Genomic DNA, 16,129 nt, shown 5'->3' on the forward strand with positions numbered 1-16,129 from the left:
CCCACCCCAAGCTGTTCACATCAGTACTGTTTCGTTAGTTTCAGATTCGTTTCCATTTGTGTGCACACTAACGGGGGTTGGGAAGGCTCTAGGACCCCATCAGAGCCTTGAGCCCCCTTCCTACATCGCGAGGGTGTCAAATGGCCTTGCACAGGGTGGCGTATTACCAAAATCTGCCCCTGTTCACACATTTGCTGGGGATGAATTAGGAATGGCTTAAGGACTCCAATCAGTGGGGAGCTGGTTTAGTTATTTATTTCATAAAATTTATACACTGCTTGATTGTAACAACAACAACAACAACAACAACAACAACAACAACAACAACCATCTAAAAGCTGTCTGAGAAACAGCACCTCAATCAGTAGTATTGTATAACAAAGGGATTTTCCCTTTATCAATACAGTATGGCTCTTTTATTCAGCTCCTCTTCAGTCAAAAGTCTGAAAATTTCACTATGAGGCATGGAGAGATGCTTACAGCTGTGTGCGGAAGTTCAGGTCACTGCCCTTTAATAACTGGGCACAGACATGATCTAGCTGTTCACTTTGAGCCACTGTGAAGTGTTCCTTCCAGTTTCCTACGGTTCCTGCAGGTGGGGAAGACAATTCAGAAAAAAATAAAGCTGTTTAACATCCCTTCAACAATCTGTTTTCCTATCTTCTTTTCTTTTTCTTTTAACTCAGCAGATTTCAAACTTTCTCCCTTTAAGGAGCCCTTCCTCAACTTAGTAAATCTGCTCAGGAACTCTTGCACAGGATTCTGGGAAGTAGTCTAGGGCAAACCCTACTGGCCCAATAGTTTCTCTGCCTGAAGTAAAAATCTCCTTCCTGCAAGCTGTACATTTCATTTTGGAGTTGGTGTGTCATTCCCACTTTTGTTATGAATTCACTGTTTGGCCTTGAACCTTTCACCATCTCTCAGCTCCAGTACTTCAACTGGAAATTAGGAGTGATAAATACTGGCCCACCTTACAGGGTTGTTATGTGGAGGCAAACATGTTGAAGATTTTACATTCTTAAACGCATGGTCCTTCTTACCCACTTATACCTGAAAGCAAATTCCTGGCTATTACTTTTTCAGGCAGATTGTGCATCATGGGACAGAACAGTGGTGAGTGATGGGAGGGCTACACTTATCTCCCAACCCTTAGTTTCTACCAGCTGACCGGCTAAGGGACAGGATCAGCATTTCCACCCCAGAAATGAAGCACAATCCTCACCTCCCTTTTCAACATTCCCGAGTTCAAAATGACTCACAAAATCTCTGAAGGTAGTCACTTCCAATAGCTATTTTATAATATTGCTGAACTACCTTGAATGCAGGGTGCCAAGTAGGGGCCCCCCAGGGGGGGTCAGCCAATGAAAGGGCCACCCCCAAAAAGTTGATGGGCACTGCCATTCAAATAGTGTGTGTGTGTGCCATGCCATGCCGTGTGATCAATTATGTGGGGCAGGACTTACCTACCCCCCAAAAAAATATTTTATTCAAGTTGGCACCTGAAATAAGAATATTGAAGGGTCCCTTCAAGGGGTTCAACTTCTTAAGGAAGACTGGACCTTCGGAGAGAGCGTAACTTTTAAGGCTCAAACCGGTCGGGAAATGAACAGAGAGCAGACCAGGATATACGAAAGCAAAGCGGCAATAAGCCTGATCTTTATTAAAGCTGTTGCAACAGGGTGCTCCCCCCCACACGCAGGAGAGAGGAGGAGGACCCTGGACAAAGGTGTGCAAGCCCTTATATAGACTTTGAAATTGCCCACCCTGTAGCTCAAGACCACCCCCCCAGATACATCATACCTACAGCACAGGCAGGGTTTAGCCCAAGACCACCCCCTTAATACATCAGAGAAGGGGCGGACTACAACAGAAATCCAAAAATCGGAGTGCGTTGTTTTTTCTGCTAGGTTACTTGATTGGATTACCTGGGGATCCTGGCCTCTCTTTTGTTATGATAACTACTCAACTCCTGAATCCAGGTCAAGGTCACAGGCTCACCCTATTCATATCTTAAATGTGCCCTTGAGACAGGATTTGTGAGCAAAGAGACAATGGGGAGGCTTTTCCATTTTCCTTCCACCTTGCAGAGAAATATTTGAGGTCAATTTGTAAGAGAGAAAATGGTTTCAGGACTTTTCTGAGGGTTTCAGACATGCGGTTTACATATTTGTATGTGTGTTAGTTAGTTAGTTAATTTATTGTTACAGTTCTCGACCAGCACACACATTTATACTGTACATCAAACAATCCAATATACAATTTAAAATATATACAGTACAATAAATATAAACTATAGCCATTATAAAAATTATTAGATAATAGAAATTATCACTACTTGGGAGGGTACATATATAAATAATATGTCTAAACTTTCACCATTATAACATTATTAGGTAAAAGCAGGTATCACTACTTGGGCAAGTACAGCTAATAGTGGCACTGGAACATCTTTAGCTCTGTCCTGTAATTTTATGAGCGCTACTAACTAAGTCAGCCCAAATTTTTATGGCTCTAGCACAGAACTTGGCTACCCTTGCTGTCACATTAGAATTAGCATCTGAAAGGAGCCACTCTATATAAAAATTGTCCGAGTGTCCAGGAAGTTCAGCCAGCATCATGTGGATGAGCTCACCTCGCACCTCCTCATAGAAGCTACATCACAGGAGTATGTGGCCAATAGTTTCCACTTCCCCAGATCCACACGGGCAACATCTCTCCCACATTGGGGTCCGTTTATACTTCCCTTGAAGAACTGCTGAGGGCATTATGCGATATCTGGCTAACGTTATGTGTTTGCTTGGTACATTTATGAACATCTATTTTATATATAAAAGGACGACTCTGGGGCTGCAGCGCTCATCTCGCGTTATTGGTGGCCAGCAGTAGTCATGTGGCCAGCATGACTAAGCCGCTTCTGGCAAACCAGAACAGTGCACGGAAACACCATTTACCTTCCCACCGGAGCGGTACCTATTTATCTACTTGCACTTTGACGTGCTTTCAAACTGCTAGGTTGGCAGGAATTTTATATATATAAGACCTTAAAACACACCCCTGCCTGAACATGATTGTGCACTGCTCGCTTTCACTGTTGCCCCTATCAGTCGTTGTCGTCCCTCCGCCCTCCACTCCCTCCTGTCAGATGGGTCTTTGGTTCCCACCTTTTCTCATGAAGGGCGAGACGCTTTGGTTCAGGTAGGCAGAAGGGAAGGTGGTATAATTTGTCATTGGGTTTGTTTTCATGTTCTCAAAATCTGTGTGCTGCACAATCTGGTTGAGAACAAATTCTGGGAGCTCTATTCCCAGGAACTGGGCTACCTTCTGGATTTCCCGGGACGGATCCTAGAGAAAAAGAAAGGCAACTGGGAATTACGTTCACATGTGGTGGGGGTGTAAATATGAAGAAAAAAATCTGGCAATGGGTGTTTAAGGTTAAAGCTGACCAAAAGTCCAGAGGTAGCATTATTATCAATTTATAATGGGGTGGAAGGTTCGCAGGCTATGAAGGACTTGCTTACAAATTTATTGACAGCTGCACAAATTATGATAGCTAGGAAATGGAAGGGGCAAGCAGACTATAAAATGGCAGAATGGTATAAGGAGGTGTGGAATATAGCTATTAATGATAAATTAACATGTGCCATTAAGGTAAGACAAGGGATATGCAGGAGAAATTATTTCAAGGAGATATGGAAGGTGTTTGTAGAATTTGTACTGTTAAAACAGAAAGGGGCAAACCATCGCAAGAGGTGTTGAAATTTTGGGAGGTTGGATAGTTACAATGGAATGGTCTTGGTGGCGTGGTGCACATTTTTATTCTTATATATTTATGATTATTACTTTGTCATCATCATCATCATGAAAAAAAGAAGCAACAGCAGTTGGAAAAAGAAAAGAAAAGAAAGAAAGAAAGACAGACAAGAGTTGTGATGGGGAGTGTGGCAAATCAGGTTGTGTTCATCTAGAAATCTAGTATTCCTAAATCATCATCAACAGCAGCATCATTAAATATTAGTGACTAATAATAATAATAATAATAATTCAATTTATATCCTACTTTAACCCAAAGGTGCCCAGGGTGGCAAATACATCAATAATATCTTTTTAAAAAAAAAAAATTTAAAAGCATTCTCCAAACAATTAAAAATGTTCTCAAAACTGTGATTTCAGGATTGCTCAGAACATTCAGCCATCAAATGCCTGGGTAAACGGAAATAATAATAATAATAATAATAATAATAATAATAATAATAATAATAATAATAATTTATTATTTATACCCCGCCCATCTGGCCGGGTTCCCCCAGCCACTCTGGGCGGCTTCCAACAAAACAGAAATTCTAAAATACAGAAATCCATCAAACATTAAAATACAGAAATCCATCAAACATTAAAATACAGAAATCCATCAAACATTAAAAGCTTCCCTTTTCCCTGTTTTAAAATTCCTCCTGAAAGTCAGTAATGAGGGAAACAGATCCACCTCACTATGGAGGGCATTCCACAGAGAGCTACCACTGAAAAGACCCTGTTAAGGGTCAACGCCAACCGGACAGTCTTTGTTATGAAGTTGTGATCCTGTGAGCAGGGACTGCTGGTTGGGGCCCCTCAGGCAGGTGGTAACAATTAGTCCCGAAAGAGGGAGCATCCGATGGGGCTGGCTGGTTGACAGCATTCCCCAGCCCCTATAAACCTTCAAGTTAACCTGCCGGGGGAGGGAGAGAAGACTTGCTGTTTTAGACTTGCTGTTTGATGTTCTGTAGCTGGTGCCAGAGAAGAAGCCGATAAAGTCTGGTAACCCATTCAGTGCCTGCGTGTGTTACAGGCATGGCCAAACTTGGCCCTCCAGATGTTTTGAAGCTACAATTCCCACCACCCCTGACCACTGGTCCTGTTATCTAGAGATGATAGTGTGATGGATCCCCCACCTCACTGCTTTAACCTCAGAGGCTCTCCCTGTGCTTCTCCACAAACAGGAGAAAAAAACCTCCAGAGTCCAAATTGGACTTGTCTCCAGAGTACCTCAGGCTCTGCGTTCGAAACCTATTGCCACCAGTGGGGTCTCCCTCCCTGGGATCCCTACTGCTACAGTGTGCCTCTCCCTTAGGCAACTATGTGGCTCCTTCAGCTTCGCTAACCAGCCCTTTGTGTGACAGGAGAAACAGCAAACAGTTTCCTCTTCCCCAGGAAAGCTTTGTTCTCCCCTCTTTGTCACACCTCTGAAGGTACTGAGACACTGCCGAGTCAGTGAACGTTTAAGCACATTTAACTTTATTATTTAACTTATAAACATGAGTTTCTTTGGTTCTTAAAAGCACATATCTTCTTTTTATTTAACACAGTTTTCTTCATACAGCTCCTGCATCCCTCTTTAACACTCTACTCTCTACCAACTCCCTAACTCCCAACTGTCAATCCCCAACTGCCATTTAGAATGCCCCCAAGCTCTGCCTCTCAGGGAACACTTGTCTAGAATGGGAGTGAGGGATTAACTCATGATGAACCAGAATCATCATCAGGCACCATTCCGCCACAGATGGGTGTTGTAGTCCCAAAACATCTGGAGGGCCAAGTTTGGCCATGGCTGGTAGGAGCTTGGAGCTTGGAGGGAGGACTTAGGAAAGCGACCCCCTCCTTGACAGTCTCTAGCAGCACCAGCACCAGCACATATACTCTAACATTTCCCTGATGAAAATAGGGACATTCTATTCCTATTATTATTATTATTATTATTATTATTATTATTATTATTATTTTACCACATGATGATTCTGTGAATTCTCCTCACCCCCAGAGGGTTACCTGTGAGATGAAATACATTTTACCACATGATGGAATCTGGCTGCTTACGACTTGGAGTCTGTTATGAGGAAGCTCACTGAATTTGTTTCGGGATCTTTGGGGGCCCTGCTGCCAGAATATTTCTTCAGAGCATTTCTAGTGCAAATAATCTCTTTAGTAGAACCTACAGCCTTGTGTGTATGTTGCCTCTTACCTCTTTCATGTCTTCGTAAAAAACGTACAGAATTGGGTGACGTTCTTTGGCCTCCCACCATCCACGAACATGGTTGGCCCATGAGCCATAGGTCACTAAAATATAGACCAAAGGGTTAGAGAGTGAAGCATAGTGCCTGGACCTGTGTCCGCCTCTTCCCCATAGTGTAACTTTCCCCATGGCTGGAAAGACAACAGCAAAGAACTTTGCAGGTTCACACAACTTGCCCCCTTGCTTCAGAGGATGTTGCTGGCTCTCCATCCTTTGCACTAACCAATAATATCATTCCCCTTCCTGTATTAGAAGACTTCACCTATGTACAGCTTAAAATGCAGCAAGGTCTTTTACTCCCCATTGCTTTTCAAGGGGCATTTTTTTTTACCTTGCTATGCTATACAGACTAAAGACTGGGCAGGAATATCTTTGTCCAATGTGCATTCCCCATCTGGGCTCTCCTTGCCTCCAACCTCCACCAAATCTTGTCCAATGAAGCTGTCATACGCACATGTGCAATAGCTGTCACGAATTTTCACACTTCAGCTTAAAGGGGGCTTACATTTTCAAATCAGGTGAAAACACAGAATTTCTCAGGAAGCTACAGGATACATATGAATTGTGGCTAATGTCATGTGTACACAGCTTCAGACGGCGAGACTGATAGACGTGGCTGGGAGGTGGGGAGGTCTAGCTAGGGGTGTATGAAGTGGGGGGCGGAGGGGGGGCCCGGGGGCCACTCTGGGGGGTGTTGACAAGATGACCCCTGCCTCCTCCCAGCTGTAGAGCGGCCGAGGGCACGCGCAGTCAGTATGGCATGGCGTCCATACGGGCTGCCGCTCTCTTGCGCCATCCATACGGGCGTCTGTACAGGCTGCCTCTCGCACGGCGACCGCACGGGCTACCATGCATGCACACTCCGTACGGAATGCCGTGCATGTGCACTCTGTATGGACGTCACACGTGCACCACTGGGCAGCTCGCCCTGCCCCACGGCGTCCCGCCCTGAGTTCCGCCACTGGGTCTAGCCAGGGTTTCTGTCCTGGGTGAAACCTCCAGAGGGGTGCCACTGAGGCTCCCAGCAGGTCTGGGCTTCAGCCAGAGAGAAAGATGAAAAGTCTCATTTACAACAGGATGCAGGGAGAGGGGGAGTTGGAAAATCTGGAGAGGCTGCGTGGCTCTGCCCAGTGAAGCAGGAGAATCCTCTGTGGGTTTGCTACTGTGTGTGAAGGAAATTCTGGAGCGACTGAGGGAGGGGTGGGGAACTGAGGAAGAGAATCAGCTGGACTAGATGATCCTTGGGGTGTCTTCCAACTCTTCAATTCTATGATTCTACGACCCCTTCAGAACTTGCAATGTGCTTGTATAGCTAAGGGTGAGTCATTTTACAGACCGCACATGATCTACACACAGGAAAGTAATGGTTGTGTGTGAGCATTTTTCCTTCCAGAGGGAGTTCCCTCAAGGGCGTAGCCAGGATCAAAACTAGGGGGGGGCAAGCCATGATCATTCAGGGGCGGGGCCACAAAGTGGGAACGTGCGCGGGGCTACAGGGCCAGCTGGCCTGACGACATCGTGGTGGCGGCAGCGGCGGCAGCGGCCACCTTGTGCTTCTGGGGCTGGCAACGGCGGCAGCTACCCTGCTTGGCTGGAGAGGATGGGAGGGTCGGGCAGGCAAGAGGGGGTGACAGGGTGGGCGAGGGCAAGGCAAGGCACGGCCGCAGTCACGACGGCTCCGAGGCGTTGCTGCATATCAGCATAATATTTCAACCATGTTGTGGGTTCAAGCCCCACCTTAGGAAAAAATTCCTGCATTGCAGGGGGTTGGACTAGATGACCCTTGTGGTCCCTTCCGACTACAATTCTATGATTCTATTGATATATTGCCATAGCATATGCATCATTCTGCTTTCTTGAATTGTCCTACTCCTAGGCATAGCAGCCAACTCCTAGAGGCCTAGGTGCCTCCCCCCCCCAATTACTAGTAAATACCGTATGTGAAAGAGCCATCCCCCCCATGTTGATGGGCTTTCTATGTGGGGCTTATCTGCCCCCCCCCCATATTTTATTAAGAATGGAAGAGGGAGGGAAGGAAGGAAGAAATAGAGAGAGGGATAACTCATATTTGTGGGTGCCTCTGGGTGACGCTGTGATGCTGGAACTCTGCAGCAAGAGGACGGGAGGGTCGGGCAGGCGAGAGGGGGTGGCAGGGCGGGTGAGGGCGAGGGAAGGCACGGCCGCAGTCACGACAGCTCCGAGGCGTTGCTGCATATCAGCATAATATTTCAACCATGTTGTGGGTTCAAGCCCCACCTTGGGGGAAAAATCCTGCATTGCAGGGGGTTGGACTAGATGACCCTTGTGGTCCCTTCCGACTACAATTCTATGATTCCATTGATATATTACCATAGCATATGCATCATTCTGCTTTCTTGAATTGTCCTACTCCTAGGCATAGCAGCCAAATCCTAGAGGCCTAGGTGCCTCTCCCCCCCCCCAATTACTGGTAAATACCGTATTTGAAAGAGTCACCCCCCCCCCATTTTGATGGGCTTTCTATGTGGGGCTTATCTGCCCCCCCCCCAGTATTTTATTAAGGATGGAAGAGGGAGGGAAGGAAGGAATAATAGAGAGAGGGATACCTCATATTTGTGGGTGCCTCTGGGTGATGCTGTGAAGCTGGAACTCTGCAGCAAGAGGATGGGAGGGTCGGGCAGGGGAGAGGGGGTGGCAGGGCAGGCGAGGGCGAGGCAAGACAGGTCCGCAGTCTCGATGGCTCCGAGGCGTTGCTGCATATCAGCATAATATTTCAACCATTTTGTGGGTTCAAGCCCCACATTGGGGGAAAATTCCTGCATTGCAGGGGGTTGGACTAGATGACCCTTGTGGTCCCTTCCGACTACAATTCCATGATTCTATTGATATATTACCATAGCATATGCATGATTCTGCTTTCTTGAATTGTCCTAGGCATAGCAGCCAACTCCTAGAGGCCTAGGTGCCTCCCCCCCCAAAAAGAAATTACTGGTAAATACTGTATTTTAAAGAGTCCTCCCCCCCCATGTTGATGGGCTTTCTATGTGGGGCTTATCTGCCCCCCCCAGTATTTTATTGAGGATGGAAGAGGGAGGAAAGGAAGGAAGAAATAGAGAGAGGGATAACTCACATTTGTGGGTGCCTCTGGGTGACGCTGTGATGCTAGAACTCTGCAGCAAGAGGAAGATACCGGTACACCTGTACAGGAGCCTTGTAAGCAGCTTTCTCTCTGCTTGATTTACAGCAGGCACGTCCAACAGGTAGATTGTGATCTACCAGTAGATCACTGGATGTCTGTGGTAGATCACTGCTAGATCACTGGCACCCCTAAAAAAAGCTCACCCCAATTTTTCCTCCTCCCTAAAAAAAGCTGAACTATGACCTGAAGCCCTAAACAAAAATGGGCCTCCCTCCCTCCTAAAAGAAGCTCAACAAGTTTGACCTAAACCCCCCCAAAACAGGGCTTCCCTTCCTTAAAAAAACTCAACAGCTTTGACCTGAACCCCCCAAAAGGGGGTAGATCACTCCCAGTTTTTAACTCTGTGAGTAGATCAGAGTCTCTTGGGAGGTGGCCACCCCTGATTTACAGTATACAGATGCAGGAGGAGGGGCAGACTGGAACACCAATGCTTTTTATAAACATCACTGTGTCTATCAAAGCTACAGCCCCCCCCTTCTTATTCACTTCCTTTTAGCCTTGCAGGGCCACCTTAGTCAAATTGAATCCTCTGCACCCTCATTAAATCGCCAATAGAACTGTTAATGCGATCCCTGAATGCCCATTAACAACTCCCACTGAATAACAATAGGGTGAATAGGGTGGACCTTGCCTGAAGGGATATTCTGCTCCATTGTCTTAACTGCTTAAGTACTGGTAGCCACTTTGCTTTATTTATTTGATGTGTTTTTGTTACAGCTGTGTTCCCGCCCCCCAGCAAGTGGAGAGCTGCTCTTGCTAAAGCAAAGCCCTTTCCACTTCAGTTTTTGGAGGGGCAAAGTATTGGTTATGGTCTGTAAAATACAATAATTTTTTGCTTCTAGGGGGGGGCAGCTGCCCCCTCCTGCCCCCCCTGTCTACACCCATGAGTTCCCTGGCAAGCTCTGGTCAGCTCGGCTCTATTAGGGTTGTAATGGAAGGGCACTTTCTACTTTAGTCTCACAAAAAGCATTTCTTCACTTTACATGGAACCTAAAATGACTACAAAATTATCATTTCCTAAAATGAGCAATCAAACGAAAATAGAATGGAAAGGAATCTTGTTGAAGCTCACTTGGGAGCACATTTACATGTCAAAACTCCTTGAAAGGGTTTGCACAGAACCAAGAAGAGGGGTGTGTGGCAAAAAGCCTCAGAGAGACAAAATAATAATATTTTTTTTTTAAAGAAAACCAGAGGGTCTTGGTTGATCTTATGGAAATGCAGTCTTTCAATGATCCTGTGACCAAATAAATTCAATTCAAAACCTGACCTCAGATAGACAATTGCTGCACGTGGAAGTTCTACTTTTGACAAACAATTTGTTTTTACTGGAAGGGATACTCATTTTCCCTTTGGTCATACAGTCATAATACTTCTTAGGATTCATTTGTATTCAAATGATATAGCGACAACTTCTTATGCCCTTTATGATTAAATGTGTTGAGGTGTGTGTGTACACAAACATGCATCTGGGGGGGGGAGGGGTGGCAAACTGGGTCCTTGACCTGGGTGACAGAAAGCCTAGATTCAGCCCTGACTGAGAGCATGCTGGAGCTGGAGTAAACAGTAGTATTCACACAGATAAAACCTCTGCTAGACAGGCTTCCTGAAAATGCGTGTCTGTTCTTCTAGTCTTGTCCTCTAATCTCCACTTACCTGCTCCTGCAATGTATCTCTCAATAAACTCTTCCCACGTGCCAGGCTCTGGAAGGAATTTGTTCATGCGGTGAAAGTGAAAGTAGGAGACTGCGTTGTCCTTGGCATTCCTGGCCACATAAATGATCTGTGGGCCAAGAGAGAACCCAGGAGTCCTAGTCACAAGCTTTTTACTCTGCGCTCTTCCAGTCCATACGAATCACCTCGCCTTCCCGCTTTTTGTAGTGCTCAGTTCTTTCGCAAAACAATTCTAGGCGTGTCTGCTCAGAAATAAGTCCCCGTGAACTGAATGAGAATTACACCTAGGTAAGTATGTTAAATCTACAGTACAACAAAGCCACCTTGAAGACACAAACTCAGCTTGACCACACCACTATGAGTGAGGAGCAGGAGTTGCATTGACGGCAGTGAGGCACTCTGCTAATGCTCAGAGGCACTCCTTCACTTGTATCTTGCATATTCTGAAGCAGAATCTGGCACTGCAAGCAGCCTTAACGCAGGATCAGATTAAGCTTGCAGTCTGAACATGTTTAGAGGCATCCTAGTTTTATTTTAGCTTTACATTTTCCAGCCTACCGGTAGTGGTGCAGCTAGGTAATTTTAGATCTTAGACATAATGGCCTAACAAAGCTCCTTAAAACGCTCATGTGTATCACTTCAGTTGTAATGCATACAATTGAGCATTTCTCCCTATGACAACTACCATTCCATGCTTCACATTTTCTATATTCCTGATAACGTTAGCAGACAAAAAACAGCTTGCCAACCTTCAGATCGGCTGCTCCCTAGCTGCATCTCTGGTCCCAAGGCAGAAGGGGTGTAGCTCAGCAGTGGAGCATCTTCTTTGCGTGCAAGTTTCAATCCCTGGCATCTCCAAGTAGGTCTGGGAGTGACCACTGCTAGTCAGTGTGGATTGTCGCGGAAAAAATATATCACCAAGGACAAGTGCTCCACAATAAGGAGTCTAGGCAAGCAGACAAATATGGGCGTAGACTTTTTCTTTACAATCACTTGTGTATTTGACAGAAGTAACATCAACTCATAAGTCAAGACCCGGACGCTGTTGTACAGCTCGATGATTAATCCCCTTTGTGGAAAGAAACTCCCCTCTTTATTTTCATCTCTCTTGGGAACAGGAATCCAATCCCAATTATCTACAATTTCTGTTTAACCCGCAAGAAAGAAGGGCTTCCTCGCTGGCTAGGTTTAACGGTTCATGGGGGTGGTAGAAGGAGATAGGATCTGCCCATGTGATGCCCATCAGGTGGAAACTCTAGCTCACATGGTCCTTAAATGCAAAATGTATGATGATACAGATCGTGAAGCTGAGGCTCCAATACTTTGGCCACCTCATGAGAAAAGAAGAATCCTTGGAAAAGACCCTGATGTTGGGAAAGATTGAGGGCACAAGGAGAAGGGGACGACAGAGGATGAGATGGTTGGACAGTGTTCTCGAAGCTACCAACATGAGTTTGACCAAACTGCGGGAGGCAGTGGAAGACAGGAGTGCCTGGCGTGCTATGGTCCATGGGGTCACGAAGAGTCGGACACAACTAAACAACTAAACAACAACATGATGATATACGCCAGCAATACCTGGATCAACTATGTATCCCAAAATGGAAACCAGTGATAGAGGTTACATGCTTCCTATTACAGGGGAGAGACCAGGAGCTTACTAAGACAGTAGCAAAGTTCCTTTATTTGATCTTTTGCTGCCGAAGTACCTGCCGTTGCTGGAGACCCACAGAGGTGAAATAGATTGCTGGCCTCCTTTTCCTTTAGCCAAGTGACTGTATTGATATTATGGCGACATGATTGTACTGGCCTACTTGTTTTGAATGTTTGTGGATGATGCCAATAAAGGTTTTGATTGATTGGAAGGAAACGCTGAGTTTACTGGAACAGCATTTGTCTGCTTGTCTATACTGTACTCCTTCTTGTAGAGCACTTGTCCTTGGTGATATATTTTTCTGCTACTTTGCATTGTGCTATTATATCACCACCCTTTGTATTGTCCGTCGAAGTCAGTGTGGACAGCAACTGGACTTGGTAGACCAATGGTCTGAATAAGGCAGCTTCCTACATTTCTAAGGTTGAGCCTAGAAATTGGAATCGAACCCAGAGTGGAATCTCGGCTCCTATTAAGCCATGCTACACCACCCAATTTGTTCTGACCTTGCAGTTCTGTTTCCAGAAGGAAGGCGGCAGGAGCTGGATTGGGAGGTGGGATTTGATCGTGCGCGGAGAGGGCATTTTCCTCGCCACATCCAAGCCTGCAAAAGCAGAGGGTGACTTACAACCTTGTGCTGAGAAAGTCTTTGCCCTTGCTCTCCTCTCCTTGAATCAGTACCTGTTACTCACCTGAGGGTAAGGGCTTTGGGGGAAACAGGTCTATGAAGGGGTTCCGTAGGTAGATTGGGACCTGAGCGTATTTCTGGGGGTCTCCTCCGTGCTGGATCATGTACACAATTTCCTGCATCCATGTAGTCCCTGCCAGTGAGGTGTGGATAACAACAAAGAAAATCTGTTTAGGCTGCAGCCAGTAGCCCCTGGTCTCCCCTTTTCCATTCCCATGTGATTTCTCTCCATTTACCTGCTTTGGGGTAAGTGCAGATGAGAAGATCGTCAGGGTGTGCTTGGAAGCCTTTCAGTTGATCCCAGTTCTCTTCAATTTCTCTGAGCAAAGTGACTCCCTCAAATTCCACCAGCATTGGACAATGCTTGGACTTCAGGTCAAGACCTTCCAGCTCAGATTCGAGACCCATCGCCTGCTAGTGGAGCAAACAGGAATAATATACAGTAGTGTGGTGATTTCAAGTGGGGCTTGTTCCCCGCAGCACTGCAGCCCTGGAGTCAAAGGCATCTCTCCTAGCCAGACTTGCCCGAGATGCATCCCAACCTTTTTCGCCCCCTTCCCAGGACACCTTGCTCCCAATACTCTCTTTTCCTGACACCTCAAACACAAACCCCATCACCATGGCAACCTCTATCTGTCCAGGCCCAAGAATTCCTTTCAGGTGAACCATCAACACCTTTTGTCATGTCTAATATCCCAGGTGAGGCCCTGGCTTGGAAAGGAAGCTTAGCCTGTATTTTTCCACTGGCCTGCAAACTTCCCTCCAAATAATCAAAAATCCTACCATTTATTAATGAATAGGATTTAGCCACCCCCACCGATCAGAAGGTCGGCGGTTCGAATCCCCGCGACGGGGTGAGGTCCCAGTTCCTGCCAACCTAGCAGTTCGAAAGCACGTCAAAGTGCAAGTGCCGTAGATAAATAGGTACCGCTCCAAGTGGGAAGGTAAACGGCGTTTCCGTGCGCTGCTCTGGTTCACCAGAAGCGGCTTTGTCATGCTGGCCACATGACCTGGAAGCTGTACGCTGGCTCCCTCGGCTAATAACGCGAGATGAGCGCCACAACCCCAGAGTCGGTCACGACTGGACCTAATGGTCAGGGGTCCCTTTACCTTTACCCCCCCAAAATCTATCACAGTATCGTGCTTTACTGCTTATCTCCACTGTCTCTGCCCTGCTCTCCTTCATCACCACTTGCTGACCCAGGAAGAACAGAACTTGCTTCACTCCAGTTACGGACCTTTGTCATTCCTTCCTTTCTTTCCTCCGTCTCTCTTCTCTTGCTTCTGAAAGAAACTGCACTGCACAGGATCTGCCTGGGGTGTGTCTGCTTATAGGACAGAGTCCAGAGTCCAGAGGGGTGAGGAGGGAGGGGCTTCTGCTGTTTTTCTCATGCTAGCCCCAGGTATCCAGCCAAGAGCTGTGACTCTAGGAGAGTGTTGACTATAGGAGTGTCCTTGTGGATGAAAGTACGTGGAAGTATACACATGCCTCCTGAAAAGCTGCACATTCCTGGTAAGACTCTTCAAGACGAAGTTAACCTTACCTATACGGCCACTAGCATGTGGGATATTTTCCTTTGTATGTGACTACTTTTTAACCCAGGAAAATCTTCTCAAAAGTTGGGGGTAGTCTTATACATGAGGTCGTCTTATACGCAGCCACAGAAGCGATTTCTGGCGCTGAGGACATTTTGGATATGGGCAGTGCAGGTATGTCCGGCCCACGGACGATCGTAGGAAGACATATTCTTATACGACGAGTATATCCCAAACTCTACCGTATATTTTAACTGGAAAAGTTGGGGGTCATCTTATACACCCAGTTGTCTTATACGCCAGAAAATATGGTAAATGTCCCCGCATATCCAGTGTGAAAAGCGCTATCAGAGAACTCTGACCTGCACCCGGCATCATTTAAGTCCTTAAAGGTCAGGCCCTTCTAGAGATTTATTTTGGACTACAATTCCCATCATGCTTGACCATTGGTCCTGCCAGCTAGGGATGATGGGAGTCGTAGTCCCAAAAATAGCTGGATACCCAAGTTTGGGTAACCCTAGTCTAAGCAATCTCCACAGGGCTGTGGTAAGTGTTGAATCATGGGAAAGACAGATGAAGACACAGCTCTTAAAACAACCAGCTCTTTATTTCAGCTCTGAGTCCTGGACTGCACAATAGTACTCAGTAACTTGCAACAGTAACAAACTTCCCCTAGTTACCCAATCCGTGGTCAGCAGTCTCAATCCTTCATTTGCATGCTGTGGAACTGCAACCACTGTGGGCAGGGTAAGAAGTGCAGCCACGGTGGCCAGAAGGAGTACTGCAGTCAAACTAAATACTGGTACATACCGGTACTACATAACAGTAAGGATAAAATGGGGAAGGCCATGTATATACTGCCTTGAGCGCCTTAATGGAAAAGTGTGATACGAATGTAATAAATAAATACAAATAAATAAATAAATAAGCTGCGTAGGATTTTGTAGGTTAAAACCAGCACTTTAAATTGGGCCAGGACTTGAGCCTGGGAAGCACTGGCAGGGTGTGATTAAAAATCCCCACTCCCGGTTTATAATCTTGCAGTTCTAGTTTGACTCAACAGCAGTTTCCAGACCATTTTATAACAGCAGCCCCAGGTGCAACATGTTGTTGTTGTCTATGCAGGAGGTTACTTGAGCACCGAGCACTGTAGCTCAGCTGTCTTTATCCAGGTCTGGTCACAGCTGGCATATTGGCCCAAAAGCTGATAAAAGACACTTTGAGGCCACTTAGAAGATACTTGAGCTCCTGTTGCCTGTGGGAAGAACTCTGTGACAGGAGCTGGCCTTCCTCCTGGCCTGGCCATTGCCCCCAGTTATGCCCTTGGCTCTGATCTGAGGGGAACGGTGCTTG

General features: G+C 46.2%; 1 protein-coding gene across 3 annotated transcripts; it reads right to left on the reverse strand.

Moving 5' to 3' along the window:
- Nucleotides 1-178: 178 nt before the first annotated feature.
- Nucleotides 179-14,673, reverse strand: LOC118094970 (sulfotransferase 1C2-like). Of its 3 annotated transcripts, none has more exons than XM_035135788.2 (8): nt 14,479-14,673; nt 13,477-13,651; nt 13,245-13,373; nt 13,059-13,156; nt 10,881-11,007; nt 5,996-6,090; nt 3,162-3,342; nt 179-589 (listed from the first exon to the last, which is right to left on the reverse strand). In XM_035135788.2, exons 1-8 carry the CDS (start codon nt 14,485-14,487, stop codon nt 477-479), a joined length of 927 nt encoding a protein of 308 aa, XP_034991679.1. In that variant the 5' UTR covers nt 14,488-14,673; the 3' UTR covers nt 179-476. The 3 variants fall into 3 exon arrangements, with proteins under 3 accessions (XP_034991679.1, XP_034991680.1, XP_034991677.1); XM_035135789.2 differs by lacking the exon at nt 14,479-14,673 and adding an exon at nt 14,024-14,469 and having other exon boundaries at nt 13,477-13,654; XM_035135786.2 differs by having other exon boundaries at nt 180-589; nt 13,477-13,654; nt 14,479-14,623.
- Nucleotides 14,674-16,129: the final 1,456 nt, after the last annotated feature.

Source organism: Zootoca vivipara, chromosome 13 (assembly GCF_963506605.1).
Source record: "Zootoca vivipara chromosome 13, rZooViv1.1, whole genome shotgun sequence".
NCBI lineage: Eukaryota > Metazoa > Chordata > Lepidosauria > Squamata > Lacertidae > Zootoca > Zootoca vivipara.